This window comes from Capra hircus, chromosome 16 (genome assembly GCF_001704415.2).
Source record: "Capra hircus breed San Clemente chromosome 16, ASM170441v1, whole genome shotgun sequence".
NCBI lineage: Eukaryota > Metazoa > Chordata > Mammalia > Artiodactyla > Bovidae > Capra > Capra hircus.
In genome coordinates, this window is record NC_030823.1 from 59260585 (window position 1) to 59279742 (window position 19158).

Here is a 19158-nt window from a genome sequence, read left to right on the forward strand (position 1 = left end):
GAGTTTTGTTTGTTGATGTTTTGGCAACATTCTAAGCCTACTCCACTCCTCTCTCAAAAAGAGCAGTGAGAGTGGTGTAAATTTTAGATGTCTTCTTCCACTGGTTTGATCTTAGAGGGAACAAGATACGTCTAAAGGAGCACTATGACTCAGAGGTGGCTGCCCTCTCGCTTGTTGTACAGCTAACATTTTGCTGCTTATGATACCAGCAGACTGATCTTGAGGGTTATCATACTGTCTGAGTCTGTGTGACCTTCAAATTCTCTCATTGTGTTTTAGCAAGGTAAGTGATTGTTACTTAGATGAACATTAGGTTACTTATTTATCTTGAATGATTATGTGGTGTGCCTTCCATCATAACTTGTTGGATGACGATGAGAAACAGTGAACCTGGGAACTTAATCATCCGTTGAATTAGGATTAATGTCACACTGAACAGTAATAACCAAAATGCCTTTGAAGATTTTTCTGCATCAGTGGGTGGACCAGCAATTTATCATAACAGTCTCTGGATGTCTCATTATGTGCGTCTATTCTCTGGGAGTATTCAGGAGGTTTGGCTTTGGTTTTGTTTATGTGTTTACACCTTTGCTTTTTTCCTCAGGATTGGTGGAACTCTACATCGTACTCTAACTATTACAGGACCTGGAATGTGGTGGTCCATGACTGGCTATATTACTATGCTTACAAGGACTTTCTCTGGGTGAGCAGTGGGGTTTAGTTGAAATTGTTGAAGAAACAGAGATTCTTTTCCAGAAAGTATTAGTATTGTACAGCTGTAAGAAATTATCCTTAGTTGTCTGCAATTTTCTTGTGAACCCTTAAGGTCTCAGAAGTCTTCTGCTTTGAGTAGTACTGCGTAGAGGACCAGTGTGTACATGTGCTAGGATTAAGACCATGTCTTTGCTCTAGATTTCACAGCTGCAATGTAAGAATGCATGGAGGCATTGGAGAAGCTGAAATGATCCACCAGTAATGGTTGATATATATTTTTTTAAGGAGTCAGATAATCTCCAATAATAATAACAGATAATCTCCAGTCTCCCCCTAACTTTCTCCATTTGTTTTTTGTTTTTGTTCCTTTTGTTAGAAGTGGAGAAAGCACCTGTGGTCGAATTTACAACTCTCCAGTATAGATAATTAATGTATGTCTTCCAGACATTCTTTACAACAGAATTTATTTAGGCTGACTTAAATGTAGTCAGTTAACACTGGTATCTGATGAACACTGATGTCTGGATTGTAGGTTTGAATTGTTAAGTAAGGGCACTGTTGGCTGAATGACAGTGTGTCGTGGTACAAATGACGTTATATTTGAGTGTCCTTCACTTGTAAGGGTAGTTTGACTTATGGGTGAGGCAAGTCCCTTGTTTCTGAATCTTAGTTTTGTTACCTGTAAAAATGGTACCTGCCCCGTCTACCGTACAGTGTTACTCTGTGTCCATTTATAAATGAAAACTATGGTTGACAAAACCATATCTGTGTTACAGATATAGGTTATTAATGTTTTTGAAGATATGCTCAATCTTCCAACATTAGTTTTGGAAATGCCTCATGTAGGGAAATAAGGATTTTTAAGCACAGATGTTTTTTGTCATTATTTTAGTACATCTGTATTACTCCGAGGAGTAAACTTAGAAAATCAAACAGATCTAATTAAATGGGTGCCTTTAGTACGTTTTCAGTGTGTCTTGTGCAGTGCACGTTCGATGACTTACTTTCTGAAAGTTGCCGTTATGTTTCCCTTTCACTGCAGTTTTTCACAAAGAGGCTCAGGGCAGCGGCCATGCTGGCGGTCTTTGCCGTGTCGGCCGTGGTGCACGAGTACGCCTTGGCTGTGTGCCTGAACTTTTTCTATCCAGTGCTCTTTGTGCTCTTCATGTTCTTTGGAAGTGAGTATCTGGGCATCTCGTGAATACTGAGTATAATGCTAAAAGAAAACAGAACATTGATGCAGAAAACTAGATGGTACTCGTACCATATCAAGGCTGTGTTTGTCAGATAGTAAGAACATTCATTCCGAGTAATTATACACAGTTCTGTTGCAAGATGTTTACACTTTGATGTTGGGAAGTGAGCTAAATAAATAACCTCTTGAAGACTGTTGATACCACTGTTTTGGTAGCTCATAAAAGCTATTAAAAACCTGGCCATTCTTAACACAGTGTTCACAGTCTGAAAAAAACTAACCCTTTTTTGGGGTGGGGTGGAGAGGGACAAGTTAGAATATGAATGCTTTCATGGAATATATGTTTTCAGAATACTGACTAATTTCCGAATAATCACTGATTAATAAGTTTTAACAATGAAGCTTCGTTTTTACTTATATCACCAGTGGCCAGAATAGAACTATATATACACAGTTGAAGCTATTTATGATAACTGAATGATTATAGCAAACATCTGAGTCTCCTAAACTCCTGGTAGATTGTTTTGAGGACTGTATATAACTTTTGTTGTTTTCATTATTTTAGTGGCTTTCAACTTTCTTGTCAACGATAGTCGGAAAAGACCAATTTGGAACGTTCTGATGTGGACTTCCCTTTTTGCGGGCAATGGAGTCCTCCTTTGTTTTTATTCTCAAGAGTGGTATGCACGTCAGCACTGCCCTCTGAAAAATGTGAGTCTTCAATCAGACTGGAGTAGAAAAGTAACCTATTTGTCCTCTGATTATGAGAGTTGTGGGCAGGATTAAGGGGAAGGGAGTAGTGGAGACGGTGATTAGTTAATGTTAAGGGGGAGAGAAGTGTGGAGTAAAAGCAGTAACTTACCTAATCTTACTGTACTGTCCTTGAACTTTTCTTTTGTTTTCTTCCCATGAACTCTCCTAGTTCTTGGTTCTGTCTTTTTTCCCTCCTCATCTGATTTTTATTTAGCTGCTTCTATATATTCTTCCTGTGCCCTGAAAGTGCAGGTCTTTTCCAGGGTTTTCTCGGTGGCATGTGTATCCATTCCAACCCACAAATATCTTTCTTTTACCTCTTCCTTCCTGAAGTAATAAACTCTTCGTAACAGTGTTCCCGAGAAGGCAATGGCACCCCACTCCAGTACTCTTGCCTGGAAAATCCCGTGGACGGAGGAGCCTGGTAGGCTGCAGTCCATGGGGTCACTAAGAGTCAGACATGACTGAGCGACTTCACTTTCCCTTTTTACTTTCATGCATTGGAGAAGGAAATGGCAACCCACTCCAGTGTTCTTGCCTGGAGAATCCCAGGGACAGGGGAGCCTGGTGGGCTGCCGTCTATGGGGTCGCACAGAGTCAGACATGACTGAAGCAACTTAGCAGCAGCAGCGTTCAGCTAGACCATATGCTTATGAGCCTATTTCCCTTTATTTTTTAACTGGAAGATAATTGCTTTACAGTGTTGTGTTGGTTTCTGCCGTACAGCTTTAATCGGCTATATATATATATTCCATTCCTCTTGAGCCTCCCTCCCAACACTGGCATTCCACCCCTCTAGGCTGTCACAAAGCACCAGGCTGAGCTCCTTGTGTTATCCAGCGGCTTCTCACTGTCTGTTTTACTTATGCTTATGTCAGCTACTTTCTCAATCATGTTATTTTGTTTTTGTTTTCTTTTTTGTAATTATGTGAGAGTGTCATTCTTAGAACTTTAGCTTTTCGCTGCTTAGAGATAACTCCCAAATGTTGGCGGGGTGGGGCGGGGGCTTCTTGATACGTCCGCCTGGGTATTTCTCCCTGGCACCTATGTCTGAAGATGTATGTGTGCTCAGTGGCATGCAACTCTTTGTGACCCCATGGACTGTAGCCCACCAGGCTCCATGCAGTTTTCCAGGCAAGGATACTGGAGTGGGTTGCCATTTCCTATTCCAGGGGATCTTCCCCACCAAGGGATTGAACCTGCGTCTCTTGCACCTCCTGTACTGGCAGGTGGATTCTTTACCACTGCACTACCTGGGGAGCCCATAACTAAAGATACTCGAAATCAAATCAACCAGTTTCCCTCCCAAAGCTTCTGCTGCCCACCCTGATCTTGCTGTGCTGCTCTCAACCCCCTCCTTATTCCCTACGGATCCCCTTTGTGCATTTGAACCAGTTGCTCTGAACTCTTGTCTCTCGTCAGTCTGCTCTTTGCACTCAGATTTCACCCGTCAGATTTTATCAAAATCCAATTGGGATGCAGTGTCACCCATGAAGCTTTTTCCAGTTCTTGCTCCAGTCTCTTCTATTTCTGAACTTTCTCCTCTTCCTCATTTAGATAATTCAGAAATTTTAAACTTTGTATTATTATAGTAATTTGTGTATATTATCATCCTTAACCCACCACCATTTAGATTTTGGCTGGTGCTCATAAAATAAAACGCAAGATACAGAAAAAGGGTAATGTCCATTTGAAATTTGGTCAGGAGTCCATGCCGTTTTGTAAATTTTACTGGACTTAGCCTCATGTAAAGCTTCTAAAGCAAGTAAATCTGTGCTGTAGATAAAAATGGTGGACTTTTTTTTTGAATTAGTGAGCTGCTTATAGCTTAAATGCTGGAAGGCATTTAGGACATGTACAGGATGTGGGCTTCCCCGGTGGCTCAGTGGTAAAGAGTCTGCCTGCCAACACAGGAGACATTTGGGTCCGATCCCTGATCTGGGAAGATCCCACATGCTGCAGCTAAGCCTATGTGCCATAGCAATTGAGCCATTAACTCTAGAGCCTGGGAGCCACAACTGCTGAGCCCACAGGCTGCAGCTCCTGAAGCCCCTGCACCCTAAAGGCTCTGCTTCACAGCAAGAGAAGCCACCACAGTGAGAAGCCCGCACACTGCAACTAGAAAGTATCCCCCACTCGCCACAACTAGAGAAAAGCCCGAGCAGCATCGAAGACCCAGTATAGCCAAAAATAAACAAATACATAATAAAAGTTTTAAAAAGACAGTACAGTACGTAACAGCACCCCCTTAATCTACCCCATACCTCATATATACAGAGCATACAAATAAACTACTCTTCCTTTTTTTTCCCCCTTGAAGCCCACGTTTCTGGATTATATTCGGCCACGTTCCTGGACTTGTCGTTACGTGTTTTAGAAGCTTGGACTTTGTTTCCTTACTTGACACTGAAGATTGGGTATTCTACCTGACTTGGGGCCAGCGTCTGTTTTCAGCCATCATGAAGTTATCTGTGTTATTTGGACCACTTCAGGCTTTACAGATGGCTCACTCCATTCCTAGGTCACCTGAAAATGAGCTGTTAGAAGTTTACTGGAAGTTTGGACACTTTTAAGCAGTCGAGTTTTTTTCTTTTTTTGGGAGAAGGGAAACTTATAGCTGATGTAACGACAGATTTTTGTTAAGTCATATCAGCTTAAATCTCAGAAATTTGGTTTTGTTTCTTAACTCCATCTAATTAGAGACCAAACGTCATGTTTTCTTGGCCACTGAGTTAGCCAGAACACTGCTGAAGAAATCACTTAAGTGACTTAGAAATTTTTTCATGCACACTATTGGAATGTCTGCTAATTAACCATGCAATTGGGAAAGAAAATAATGTGGAATGTTTTGCTGTTTCTAGTAGAGAAAATCTCTATTTTTCCAAATATAATCTTATTACATATCCTAATTTGTTTTTTTTTTTTAAAGTTCAGGTCTATTCAATTTTTATCTTGTTTTTGTTATACTATGTAGTCATGATATCTGTGAAGCAAAATTATCCCTTATACCTTGAATTCTTGAGTTTGCATCCATAATACTATATATCGAAGGGGACAAAAGTGGGAAGAGAAAAAGAAGTGAGGCCGGACAAAGAAAAATATTTTCTAATGTATGACAGAATCAATCATGTGTTTAAACTATTTTATTGTAGAACTTATGTGGAAGATAAATTTTTTATTGTTTAAACTTTCAGGTAATAATTTCTTTGAAGTTATTTAGAAGTAACCATTGGTATAGTTGTTTTATCTAATGAATACTGACTTCAGTTATTTTGCAGACTAGTGAGTCTGTATCGTAAGTATTAACCACCACCATTAATATTAAAGGGAATACTAAAGATCCAGAGAAGCTGGCTTTTGCATTCGCTCAATTATTCTTAATGGCAGTACTTTAGGTACAGTAAATAATAGGTGATCATTTTCAAGAAAATGTACTTTATTGTGTGATGTTCCCATGTTATAAGATGCCTAGGGCTAATAATACAATGTGGTGTGTAGGAATTATTTTGGTTGTTTCTATGAGGTATGATTATGTCTGTAAAGATGGAGCTTTGGAGACCATGTGGGTCCACCCCAAAGAAGGGGGACTTAATTACTCAAAACTGGGAAAGCAGCCTACTTGAGAAGCTATTATCTTGGTATTCTAGCAGCCCTACTGCTGTCTAGAAAGTTGTGAGAAGTCTTTTTCAAATTGATTTAAAGTCAATTTGAATCTCACAGAAAGGTAAGTAAAATTTCTTAATAGTCATAACTTTATGTGTACTGCAAGTTCCCAGCTAAGTCCCCTCTTTTATTTCCCATACTTTTGGTCCAGTTGAGCTTAGGCAAATCCGCCCTCAACAGACAAAACCGTACCTCAAGGAAGATTATTTTTAAAAGGTACTCCACATGTTCCCAAGCAGTAATTATCTGTACAGTGGTATTGTAGTTGTAATGGAATAACATTCCAGTAAGACTGCTTTAATATAGCTCACAATTTCCAGCATTTTTCTAAAAATTAAAATGAGTCAATCACTGGAACTTAGAACTACATTTTAAATATAAAGAGGGAGCTGAGAAAAGCACACAGGTTTAAGATGTGGTTATCAATAAGCCAGTCTATTGAAGCGAGAGAATGGAATTCTTAGGTCTGTATTTTTTGTTCAGTACTGTGAATGTACACTCTCATTGAGAGGACTTTGTTGCTGTGTACTCATTCTGAATACTGTATTTATTACACTGATCAAGGCTGGGTTTTGTTTGTTTTTAAACTCTCATCCTCCCTTTGTTTATTAGTACTTTTTTTCTACCCAAGATTTTAAAGTGACAGCAAATAATACGTATATAATTATAGACTGTTTAGAATGATAAGACTGTCCTAAGATATTTTTAGAAACACTCAAAGGAAAAGCCACTTTCTGTGAAAGACATCAGTTTGACAGCCATGATCTTACTACTAGCTGCTTTTAACGAAAGTCTTGCCTTTAGAGAACTGCTTACACTCTTCTAAACAAATAAACTGAAACTTCTTACTAATGTGTTTCAGAAAGATTTATTGAGGTTTTTTTTTTTTTTCATTCCCTTCTTTTGCTAATAGTAGAAATGATTTTCACTTATGGAATGATACGTTTTTTCCTTTTGAAAAGTAATGAGTTTAAAATTTCTTTCCTATAAAGAATTAATTAATTTCCTATAGAGTATAATCCTAAGTTTGGGTGTGTTACCTAAGAGAACAACTAAGATCTCTAATGTGATACATTTGTTAGATGCTTTTATTCTCAGTTCTGGATAGGGAAGGAAAATGGAGGGTGCTTTTATTGGTTTTTGGTGGATTAATTACTGCAATTGCCTAGGTAAAGTTGCTTTCTCATGTTAGAGCTTAATTAGAAAACCGAGGCTGCAATTCATTTAGTATGGGCAATTTTCATCATTATATGAAAACTATACTTGCCTGAAAAATTGAATCCTGAAGTCTTTATAGGAAATATAACAGAATGTTTTATGTTGTAAATTTGGTTACATGGGCTACGTAGGCTAAAAAGATGTAAGTTATGAGTTGTTGAAGCCTTTTATGCAAAAATAATTTTGTTTTGTGTAGAATTATGTAATTTTGAATAAAGTTAATTGTTCTCTCTGGGGGAAAATTACGAAGATAAACTAGCATAACTGTGGTAAGTAGGTGGCCTAATACATAATAATACTAGTAGTTTACATTACACTAGTACATTACATTAATACACTAGTAGTTTAAATATGTTAGTTTTGAAACCTTTTAAGAAAAAATAGTTAGTCTTAAGCCCAGCATATAAAACATAAAAAATAGCTGCTTCTGGTTCAGATAGGGATATAGGGCTGGAACCCGTCTTGTTTGGTTATACCCATTTCCTCTTACTCAGAATACCCAGTTTGTAAACCACCAGTGTGGCAAAAACAAAAAGTTCATGTACAGACTTGTAATTAAGGTAACCTCATACTTCCTAGCATTGGGACCCAAAGTTGCTGAATTTATCAGAGCCACAGTTTTCCTTGTCTGTAAAATGGGGATAATAACTACCACACAGGGTTGGTACAAACCAGTAGCCCTGGTGGAAATAGGGCCTCATTATTTTCTTACTCTCCATAAATTTCAAACCTAAATCCTTAGTATTATTTCATTGGAATCCTTAAAAAAGAAAAAGAAAAAGAAAAAGACCTGGGCAAGGAGAATGTTTCCTGCATGCTCCCCAAAATATATACTTTTCTTTTAAATAGATTCTCAGGATGATGTGCATTGGCTTTGCACCTTGATGTAATATAGGCTCTCGTGTAATAGAATTGGTAACAAGATTGCTAAAAGCATTCCTGTTGCCAGATCCAAAATTACTTTCAGATTTATCTGTTTAGTATTAGGGTAGGGTGGCAAACTTCTAAAAGGAAATTTTACTTGCCTGAAAAATTGAACCCTGAAGTTTTCATAGGAAATATAATGGAACATTTTATGTTGTAAAAGTTGGTCACATGGGCTACATAGCCTAAAAAAGATACAAGTTATGAATTGTTGAGGTCTTTTATGCAAAAAATATTTTTGTTTTCTGTGGAATTATATAAGTATTTCTGCTTTTACCTAAGTATTAAGTGTTTAGAACTAGTGTATATAATATTTAGAAATTGTGGTGATAGCAGAGACTAATATGGCCTTTCTTGTGCCAATATAAGAATACTTCTAGTCTTAGAAGGTAGAATAAATCTCTAAATGGAAGACAGTTCATACTTCTGTTAATAAAATTTAAGTGACTTACTAATGGAAAATTTCATGTAACTTACATAGTTTATACAGTAGTGTGTGTGTGTGTGTGTGTGTGTGTACAGTCAAAGAAAGTTCTGCGTTGGACATTTTTTCACATCTCCAGGATTTTATGTTGATGGCTCAGAAATGGAAGGAACTGGGACATAAATGTTTTGAAGAATAAAGGAATATTATTAGTGAAGCTCATGTAAATATTGGAGTAGTTTCTAACATCACTGAAGTTTCTGTCAGGTCACAGAGTGCTGGAACCCAGGTTTTAAAGAAGGTAGAATACGGTTACACAGGAGGCTATGGCACCCCACTCCAGTATTCTCGCCTGGAAAATCCCATGGGCGGAGGAGCCTGGCAGGCTGCAGTCCATGGGGTCGCAAAGAGTCAGACACGACTGAGCGACTTCACTTTCACTTTTCACTTTCATGCATTGGAGAAGGAAATGGCAGCCCACTCCCGTGTTCTTGCCTGGAGAATCCCAGGGACGGAGGAGCCTGGTGGGCTGCCGTCTATGGGGTCGGACAGAGTCGGACACGACTGAAGTGACTTAGCAGCAGCACACTGGTTGAAACAGAGGAGTCCTTCTTGCTTGGTCCACTGGTGCTCTTCCCCACCCTGAATTTAATGCTTAGTTTGAAAGTCAATAGATGCTAAAATTCATAAGCTTTAGGTTAGTAGGAAAGCTGTACAAGCCATATAATCTACTAAATCCTTAATAAAGTTTGTTTTCCCTGTAAAGACTTATTCTAAATAGCTAATTTAGACTTGAGAAAAATAGAGGCCTGATTTCAGAAGTGATAGTTTTTTAAAAAAATCTAAAACTATCTCTGTACTCCTTTTTTTCTAAATGCTTTCTTCCTTATTTCTACATTGTTACATTCACACTTCTGCAGTGACTATGCCCCTCCCAACAGAAGGCCAACCTTTATGCTAGCAGATGCATCACTATGCTTTGTGGTGCTTTTTAGCTTATCTTAAAGGAAGTGGTAGCCTAAACATCCAACGTGTTCAGAATTAACAGGGGCCATAGAGATTATACTGTTTTTATTTTCAACCCTTTGCTCATATTTCTATCAGCTGTTAGCCCCAAACCCAGAGATCTAAGCATATAAACACAGAAGCAATGAAGCAATAACTGAGAGAATAAGACGTCACAGCAATCCAAAAGCATAAAGGGGTTTATTGCTAGCTCGAGTTAGGGGCCAGGTTTCATCCAGCACAGTGGAATCCAACAAGAGCCCTGAGCACTGAATCACATATACTCTTTTTTTTTTTTTTTTTTTAATGTTTTAAAACTTTATTTCAACATAACTATACTTACAGAAATATGCATATTGGTTAACAGAATGCAATTTAACTTATCCTATACAATTTGAACCAAAAAACTTGGTACATGGTTTGCTTTAAAAAGAAAGAAGGATTTGCAGTCTGGTTTATTTTTCATCTATTACAAATGTATATAAAAGATCTTCCATCAAATGCTGCTGAAGTAAACAGCATGAACCTTGAGAAATTAAACTTTGGTTTGTCTCTGAAAAATAACATGTATTGCACTGTAAAAATTAATAAAAGTTGGTGCAACAAAACATTGTTGTCATGTCTCAATGCCAGTTCATAAAGTTCAAAAACTAATGGATGCTGATGAAAATGGGGAGAGCCTATGTATACACGTGAAAATATAAATGCCATCCAATCTAGTCTGAATTAAAACTAGCAGTCCAGTTCACCTGCTGAGGTCGACAAGGAAACTATACTCTTATACAGACGGTTCTTTGTTTCTGTAACAGCATAGTTGATTGGTTAAACCGTACGCATGCAGGACTTTCAGACCTCGCATCCCTATCTGGATTGGCTCGGGTCTGGGGCCGGCCGAGGGCTTCAGGGATTTTTCTGATTGGTCTAGCTACACTGCCTGCAGGAATTCCCAGTGCCTCAGCTTTTCTAGAGACCAAACCTCAGGCCTAGCCTGCCCCTTAGAGCCTGTCCTGGTTCCCGTTTGGTCCTAACATGTTCAGTTGATTTTGAAACATCATGTATTGAAGGTGTTTGTGCCAGGCACTATGCTTGGTACTGAGAAATATGACGAATGAAAAGAGAAGTTGTCTCCCCTTCTGACATTTGTTTTTCAGACTAGAGGCATGTACAAAACTGTTAGGTGTCATTTTGGGGGTCTCCAAAGAGCTCTGGTACCATAGTCCTTTATGTCTTAACACAGGAAAGAATTTAGCAAGAGGCAAAGTGAGAGATAAGTGATTTATTAGAATAGGACACGAGAGGTTTACAAGTGGGCAAGTGAGAAAGACTGCATCCCAGAACTTACTGGGGCTACAGTTTTATAATCAGAGCAAAAGTGGGGAGGGGGAGAAGAACTTCTTTGACCTTCTTGAGTAGACATTATGCTTCCATTGTCAGCTCCTCCTCCAGGTTGAGCAGGGGAGTTTTCTTGTCCCTACATGGTCAAACAAGATCTACAAGTTACTGTTTTTTATGTGTGCAGAGGGTGTGTCCTGGGGACCATCAGCTCACTGAGCTCACTGGGCAGGGTGTGAGTCTCCTGCCATCATTGTTTTATTATTTGGGGGCTTGTCTCATGCTTCTGTTACATCGTTTTGTGGTTAAGCAAACCTGCTCTGTTGAGTAATCATTAACTTAAAGGGGTCTCCCTCCTTTTCTATTTACAACTCTCTAGTGGGACTAACTGTTTAATCACCTGCATGTCCCTTTACTCTGTCCCTATTATTTCCCCACTTCAGTTGTTTAACCTTTTGTGCTTAAAAGTGGGTAAAGGGCGATCGATGATCATTAGCTACTTCTGGATAAGATGAGACGTAGGTCAGCCTAGTGAAGGGGTAACATCTGGCTGTCCCTTCTCTGTTGGGAGAACTGTAAGTCAATGTTATTCTGGTTAGCGTCATCTTTTTTTAGCCCTCTTAGATGTTAAGCATTGGAGGATGAGTCTACAAAAAGATTTAAGAGAAATACAGCAATAAGCATTAGAAAAGTCATTAAATTCTTAATTAAATTACATGGTGGATTTTAACATGAGAAGAAAACTTTTCAGTAGCTAACTATTGTTTTGATGAAAGCTGCTATATTTATGGAAATGGCTACTCAAACCAAGGCTATTATCCCAGGGGAAACACACCCAAGGGTGAGGAGAGACCTTTGTACTCCAAGTTAACCAAGGGGGTAATTTTCGGTTTAGCTATTACCTACAGCTATGTAAGTTATCACTAAGTGCCCCTATGGTTTTGCCTCCAAGAGAAACTTCTGATAAAAATCAAGAAATGAGCTTTTTTCAGTGTCTGATCTAAATCTGGCAGGTAAGTTGGGGGATTTTTCTGAGGACCCCAAACATGTCACACAGGAGTTCACCTGGTTAATCAGATCTTTTGATTTCACCAGGGGGAATTCACAGATTTTTATCTCACTGCTACACCCCTGAGAAAGAACAGCATATGATACTGGTAGCCAGAGTCCATGCTGACGAAATGACAGCCCAAGCCCAGGAGGGCCATTCAGTACACCAGGTGGGGAACAAAGCTGTCCCTAAGGCAGATCCACAATGAAGTTACTAAATTTATTGATAGGGATAGATGGGACCATATGATTGTTTTTAATAGAAGGTATAAAAAAGTTACAGTGAAATCTGCTAATTAGGAAAAAAAGTGGAAGAAGTACAACAGGGACCAGAGGAAAATTCTGCCATTTTTCAAGGGAGATTAGTGAAAGCTTTTAAAAAGTATACAAATGTGGATCCCCCTTCCCCAAGGAACAGGCCCTTTTGGCTATGCATTTTATAGCCAGTCTGTCCCAGACATCAGACACAAAATTGAAAAAACAATTGCTGGCCCTCAGACCCCTATGAGCAATTTTGTCCAACTGGTTTATTTGGTTTTTCAATAACAGAGATATGACCAAAAAGGTGGAACGCACCCAGAGATAAACAAAAGGCCCAGATGGTGACAATGGCTTTGTCCACTCAGGACAAACACAGGGAGACCAGGCTTTCTGTGCCAGTCTGGCCATGGTGGGCCACAAGGCCCATGGGTACCCAGACAAAAATCAGTGTGCCCTGTGTGGACAGAAGGGACACGGGAGGAAAGATTGTGATCGATGGGCCCTTTGCAAGCAGCCAGGGCTTTGGAGGGGCTTCCCTGGTGACTCAGATGGTAAAGAATCCGCCTGCAGTGCAGGAGACCCAGGTTTGATCCCTGGGTCGGGAAGATCCTCTGGAGAAGGAAATGGCTACCCACTCCCAATATTCTTGCCTAGAGAATTCCATGGACAGGAGCCTGGTGGGCTCCAGTCAGTGGGGCCTCAAAGAATAGATAATGACTGAGTGACCAGCAGGGCATTGGAAGAGGAAATGCCTCAGATGCTAGAGAGTGATGGGGGTCCCTCAGCCTTTGATGCTGTCACAATCAAAAGGCCAGTGGGGTCCAAGTCCAAAAGTGGCTTTGCCTAGAGATGCCATCTATATAACTAACACCAAAAAACAATTCTGTCCATAGAGGGGTAGGGAAGCCATTTTCATCACCAACGGATATTAACAAAAAATGAGATTAAATCTATACTGAGAAGACTCAATAGACCCTCAAATATAAAACATTCTAGGCCTAACTAAAACAGATTGAGGCCTTAAGTGATCCTCTTCCAGATTTGGAAACTCCTTGGGGTAAAACAGTTTGAATCTTCAAAATCATGGTCATAATCTCTTTTAATGACTTTCTAATGCTTACTGCTGTATTTCTCTTAATTTAACTTTTTTGTAGACTCATCCTCCAATACTTAACATCTAAGAGGGCTAATTTTAGACATGATGCTAATGCTAGAATGACATTAACTTGCAGTTCTCCAAATAGAGAATGGACATTCAGCCAAGTTTTTACTCCTCCTCCAGGCAGGCCTACATCCCTTCTCACCTGGAAATAACCACTGATCAGTCGTTGCTCTTTACCCGCTTTTAAGCATAAAAGGGTAAACACCTGGAAGAGGACGTGATAGGGACAGAGTAAAGGGACATGGTCTTCCCAGGTGGCTCAGTGGTAAAGAACCTGTCAAGCAGGAGATGTGGGTTTGATCCTTGAGTTGGGAAGATCTCCTGGGGAAGGAAATGGCAACCCACTCCAGTATTCTTGCCTGGAAAATCCCATGGACAGAGGAGCCTGGTGGGATGCAGTCCATGGGGTTGCAGAAGAGTTGGACATGACTTGGCGACTGAAGAACAATAGGTGATGAAAATTAGTCCCCCCAGGGGGCTGTAAATAGAAAAAATGTGGGAGGCCCCTGTAAGTTAATGATTATGCAATAGAGCAGGTTTGCTTAGCAACAAAACCGTGAAACAAAAGGATGACACATGCCCCAAATAATAAACTAATGGTGCTATGAGAGCCACATCCTGCCCAGTGAGCTCAGTAAGTTAATAATCCCTAGGACATGGTCTCTGCGCACATAAACAATAACTTGCAGACCTAGCTTGACCAGGGGCTAGAGGCAAGAAAACTCCCCTGCTCAGCCTGAAGGAGGAGCTGACGATGGAAGCATGATGTCTACTCAAGAAAGTCGAAGAAGTTCTCCCCACTTTTCCTTTGATTATAAAATAGTAGTCCAGCAAGTTTTCCTGGTATGAAATTTCCCACCCACTTGTAAACCTCACAAGTATCCTATTCTAATAAATCGTTTCCTATCTATCACTTTGTGTGCACAGTTGCGTCACACTCTGCGACTCCCTGGACTAGTCTGCCAGGCTCCTCTGTCCACGGGATTCTCCAGGCAAGAATACTGGAGTGGGGTGCTATTTCTTACTTCAGAGGATCTTCCTGACCCAGGGATCGAACTGGAGTCCCTTGTGTCTTCTTTCTGCATTGGCAGGTGGATTCTTTACTACTGGGCCACCTGTGAAGTCCCACATCTATCACTTTCAGTTGCGTCCAACTCTGCGACCCTGTGGACCGCAGCCCGCCAGGCTTCACTGTCCATCACCAACTTCCGGAGCTTGCTCAAACTCCTGTCCATCCATTTGGATGGTGATGCCATCCAATCATCTCATCCTCTGTCGTCCCCTTCTCCTGCCTTCAGTCTTTCTCAGCATCAGGGTCTTTTCCAGTAAGTCAGTTCTTTGATTCAGGTGGCCAAAGTATTGGAGTTTTAGCTTCAGCATCAGTCCTTCCAGTGAATATTCAGGACTGATTTCCTTTAGAATTGTCTAGTTTGATCTCCTTGTAGTCCAAGGGACTCTCAAGAGTCTTCTCCATCACTTTGCCTCTTGCTAAATTCTTTTCTGCCCTGAGACATAAAGGACTATGGTACTGCAGCTCTTCAGAACCCCTGAAATGACACCTAACAGCTTCATCTAAATGCAGGGATGCTCCAGCACTACTTAGCATTAAGATTCCGTCTTAATACAAAGTGATCCTGAATCTGGGCCGCAGAATTCCAAGGCCTTCCAGGGGACAGATCCCACCCCACATCCCCTGCCTCCTGTTTGCAGAAAAGCTTTAGCCTTCTAGGCCTTCTCCACGTTCCAAAGAGCAAATTCAGAGAAGTGAGAACACTTAGAAACAAAACAAGTAAGATAAAATAACAGTTTAAGCAAGTCAGGGACGCTTAGTTCCTACTCAAAGGCTATAGATAAATATTCTGAGCCATATCCTCCAGTTGTTTTACAGATAGTAACCCCACCACCAGTCGGAAGACACTGACTGAATGCTCTTGAAAGCACATAGACCCCAGACTGTTTGGAATAGTAAGGTTGATGTTGACTCCTGAAATAACACCTGGTTAACTCACCACTAATCCGCAATCAAGCTGTCAAAATGTCTACAAGCTAATCAGGTGCCTGTGGCCAGTTTCTCACCTTGCTTTTAAAAGCGCCTCACTGACAGCCATCAGGGAATTCTGGTCTTTAGAGCCTGCTCTCCTTGCTTAGCACCTTGCGATAAAGTGTATTTTCCTTTATCATAATCAGATGGCAGTTGGCTTTGCTGTGGGTCGGGTACAGCAGAGCCGATAATGGTGGTGTTGAGAGGGGGTTTTCACCTCTGTTTCAATGTATTTATCACATAACTTCCTGTGAACATGTTTTTAAGCAGTAAGACCCAACGATTTGATCGGGTTGTCTCTGCCTCAGGTGCAATTTCCCCACCGACCTCCAGCTAAAAATTTCTGTACCTAGGAATGCCTTCCGCCCGCAGGGAAAATGGGGGTAGAGGTTGGGGTATGAGGGGCGCGGGCGCAAGTGGCTCTTAAGTATCCAAGGAAGATTCAATGGAAATGCCAAGGACAGAGGCAGCATCCGCAATACTGCCTCAGTTGATAGGATTGATGGGAACTCAATACTTGTTGATCACCCCATTTCCCCCTGAATTTGGCTTGTGGAAAAACAGAGGAAACAAAAAAGTGGAATGAAGGGATGGCGAAACACTCGCTCGAGTCGGACTCCGCCTTTGGTCCCAAGGTGGGAGAGTGGGGAGGTAGAGGGGGTGGGGGTGCGACACTGGCTAGCGCCTGCGCCCTGGCGCCCACCTGTTTCGGAAGCCCTGGGATCCAGACACTTTCTGACTCCGTAACAACGGCTCGATTAAACGTTTTATTCTTCATGCAACTGAAAGTGTGTTATGATTTAAAACATCCGATCCCCGAGAGACTGTTTCTTAGCCGTCTCCGTCGTCCGCCGGCACCGCCGAAGGCAGCCGCCATTGAGGGTTGCCAAGGCGCGGGGTCCTGGGTTTCCATGACAACACGAAGGCGTCCGGGGAAAGGCGTGGCGACAAGATGTCTGGCGGGAAACACAATTTACGGGTACGGGTTGCAAGTGTCCGTTTCCCATCACTTCTGACGGCAGAAACGAGGTCGAGTTCTGCCCGACCTCGAGTCGGTGAAGCTGCGAGCGCGAGGGCGGCCTGTGGGGAAGCCAGGGGCGCCCTTAGGTGGTGCCGGTGGTCGGAGGGGTGGGCCCAGCGTGTCCTTCCCGGCCTGGGCCCAGGTATTTTAGTTGCATCAGATATCTTGGGAGAGCCCAGAAATCTCCCCAAAGAAAACCCAAGGTAGATAAATTGTAAACTCCAAATTTAGCATGAACACTAAACGGGTATCCCTCCCTCCCTTCCCTTCTATGTCTCTCTTTTTTCCCTGCAGGTCTGTGTTGCAACTCTGCCAAATCCCAGTACTGCATGCTGGTGATAGGTTTGTAGATTAGCTTTCCAGAGGGGTATTTCAACTGCTTACAGAGAGTGCTAGGCATTGCTTATAATGTCACTCCCGAAAACACCCTCCGCGTCAACACCTGAGGGCAAAAACTTGAAAATCTCTGCATCCAAGGAAGAGACAGGTAACGTTCGTCAAGGCATAAGTAATCATGACCATAATCATAAATCACAACCATTCACTTTTTTCCTTAATCTGAGATTTCAGATGCTTTAATTAGTTTTGTTTTACTAATATACTTGTTTAAATAAAATAAAAAGCCTTGCCTTTTATAATATTTTGCAGTCCTACTCCGCGTAAGGATTGTAATTTTTTTTTTCAAATGCTGATGAGTTTTATGTTGTTCTAAATTCAACCTATTTTAAGTACCAGTGGTGGTTTGAAACAGTACTTTCTGGGTTTTGGGGGGTTTTTCTTTGTTAAGGAACTAGTTTGTATCAGTTCAGTTCAGTTCAGTCGCTCAGTTCTGTCCGACTATTTGGGAAGCCATGAACCACAGCACACCGGGCCTCCCTGTCCATCACCAACTCCCGGAGTTCATTCAAACTCACGTCCATCGAGTCAGTGATGCCATCCAGCCATCTCATCCTCTGTCGTTCCCTTCTCCTGCCCCCAATCCCTCCCAGCATCAAAGTCTTCTCCAATGAGTCAACTCTTCTCATGAGGTGGCCAAAGTACTGGAGTTTCAGCTTTAGCATCATTCCTTCCAAAGAAATCCCAGGACTGATCTCCTTTAGAATGGACTGGTTGGATCTCCTTGTAGTCCAAGGGACTCTCAAGAGTCTTCTCAAGAATTTGTATCAGGTTTTAGTAATTACTCTGAATGAAGGTGCTTACATAAGATTTTCATTCATATATAGACGTGCAGATCTGTTCTAGAATAAGAATCTGCCAGACTCATTTCTCCCCTTGTTATGTTAAAGGCTCCTCCAGCTCACCTACATCTTGTTTTTAGGAGAGACTCTGCTAAAATCCACTTACCTTTTTTTTTTTTTTCTTATTCTGATATTCTGACTCCATCCCAAACTCGCAAGAGGTAAAGATTTGGTAATGTGAACTTCAGGTGTTCTGATGGTCAATAAAGCATAATACATCCTTACAAAAATTAAACCATGCTATGTGAGAAGCATAGATTAGTGGAGAGTTCTTTAAGAAGAGTGACAGCCCAGCCCTCCTTGACTAACTACATAGGAGACTTTTCCTATATTAGGTGTTCACCTTCTCTTTATAAATCATCTGCCCTCATTGAACTCTGCAGAACATTCTTTGTACCGAGTGTACCTTACTAATTTGCTCAGATTATTCTACTCCTTTTTTTTGTTTGTTTGTTTTTGAACAAGCTCTGGGAGTTGGTGATGGACAGGGAAGCCTGGCGTGCTGCAGTTCATGGGCTTGCAAAGAGTTGGACACTGCTGGGGAACTGCACTGAACTGATTCTACTCTTTTCATTTCTAACAATCGCAATTCTCTGTTAAATCCAACTCAAATCCCTTCCACTCTGTAAATGTTCCAATTGAATTTTCACCTTTGAACTTAGATAGAAAAAATTACTAAGTAATTTGACAGTTTTGAAGAAATTTCTTTTGTGATTTTCACATCAAAGGGTAAATAGATATTCCCATCATTCTTATGCTATCCCAGTTAACTGATCAAGTTAAGTGAGTTGTTTTCAGTTTTGAATTTGGAGTAATGGAGGTTTATCATTGTACATGAGTTTCTGAACTCATGTCTGATGTGAGTGTAATAGAGCAGAATGAGCGCAGCCCTTAGCAGCCCGCCATTACTGTGCCTCATTACGCCACACCCTGTTACTAGGCAACAGGTCTTGCTCAGCCGTTGCTTGCTGCTTTAGTGAGCCCTGCTTGCAAGCAACCAACTGTTAATGAAGGATTGTCAGTTGTCCTTCTCAGCCATTGGTCAGCACCGCAGTGACCCACTGATAACTGTCAATGAGGAATCACTGGGGAAGTGATTCAATCAAGGATCAGTGATGTGGTCATCAGGTGGAGAGTGAGGTAAGAGACAGATACAG

General features: G+C 41.0%; 2 protein-coding genes across 3 annotated transcripts in view; both read left to right on the top strand.

Moving 5' to 3' along the window:
- SOAT1 (sterol O-acyltransferase 1) overlaps positions 1 to 7177 on the top strand; it is a 64070-nt gene extending 56893 nt beyond the window's left edge. For both annotated transcript variants that reach the window (XM_005690927.3, XM_005690926.2), the window contains exons 13-16: positions 605 to 703; positions 1757 to 1892; positions 2475 to 2620; positions 4983 to 7177. In XM_005690927.3, coding sequence (XP_005690984.1) covers positions 605 to 703; positions 1757 to 1892; positions 2475 to 2620; positions 4983 to 5039 — 438 coding nt within the window. In that variant the 3' untranslated portion in view covers positions 5040 to 7177. The remainder of the gene's footprint in view (positions 1 to 604; positions 704 to 1756; positions 1893 to 2474; positions 2621 to 4982) is intronic.
- The window catches only part of AXDND1 (axonemal dynein light chain domain containing 1), a 72460-nt gene continuing 69985 nt past the window's right edge, over positions 16684 to 19158 (top strand). Inside the window, exons 1-2 of the mRNA XM_018060656.1 lie at positions 16684 to 16721; positions 17058 to 17250. Coding sequence (XP_017916145.1) covers positions 17172 to 17250 — 79 coding nt within the window. The 5' untranslated portion in view covers positions 16684 to 16721; positions 17058 to 17171. The remainder of the gene's footprint in view (positions 16722 to 17057; positions 17251 to 19158) is intronic.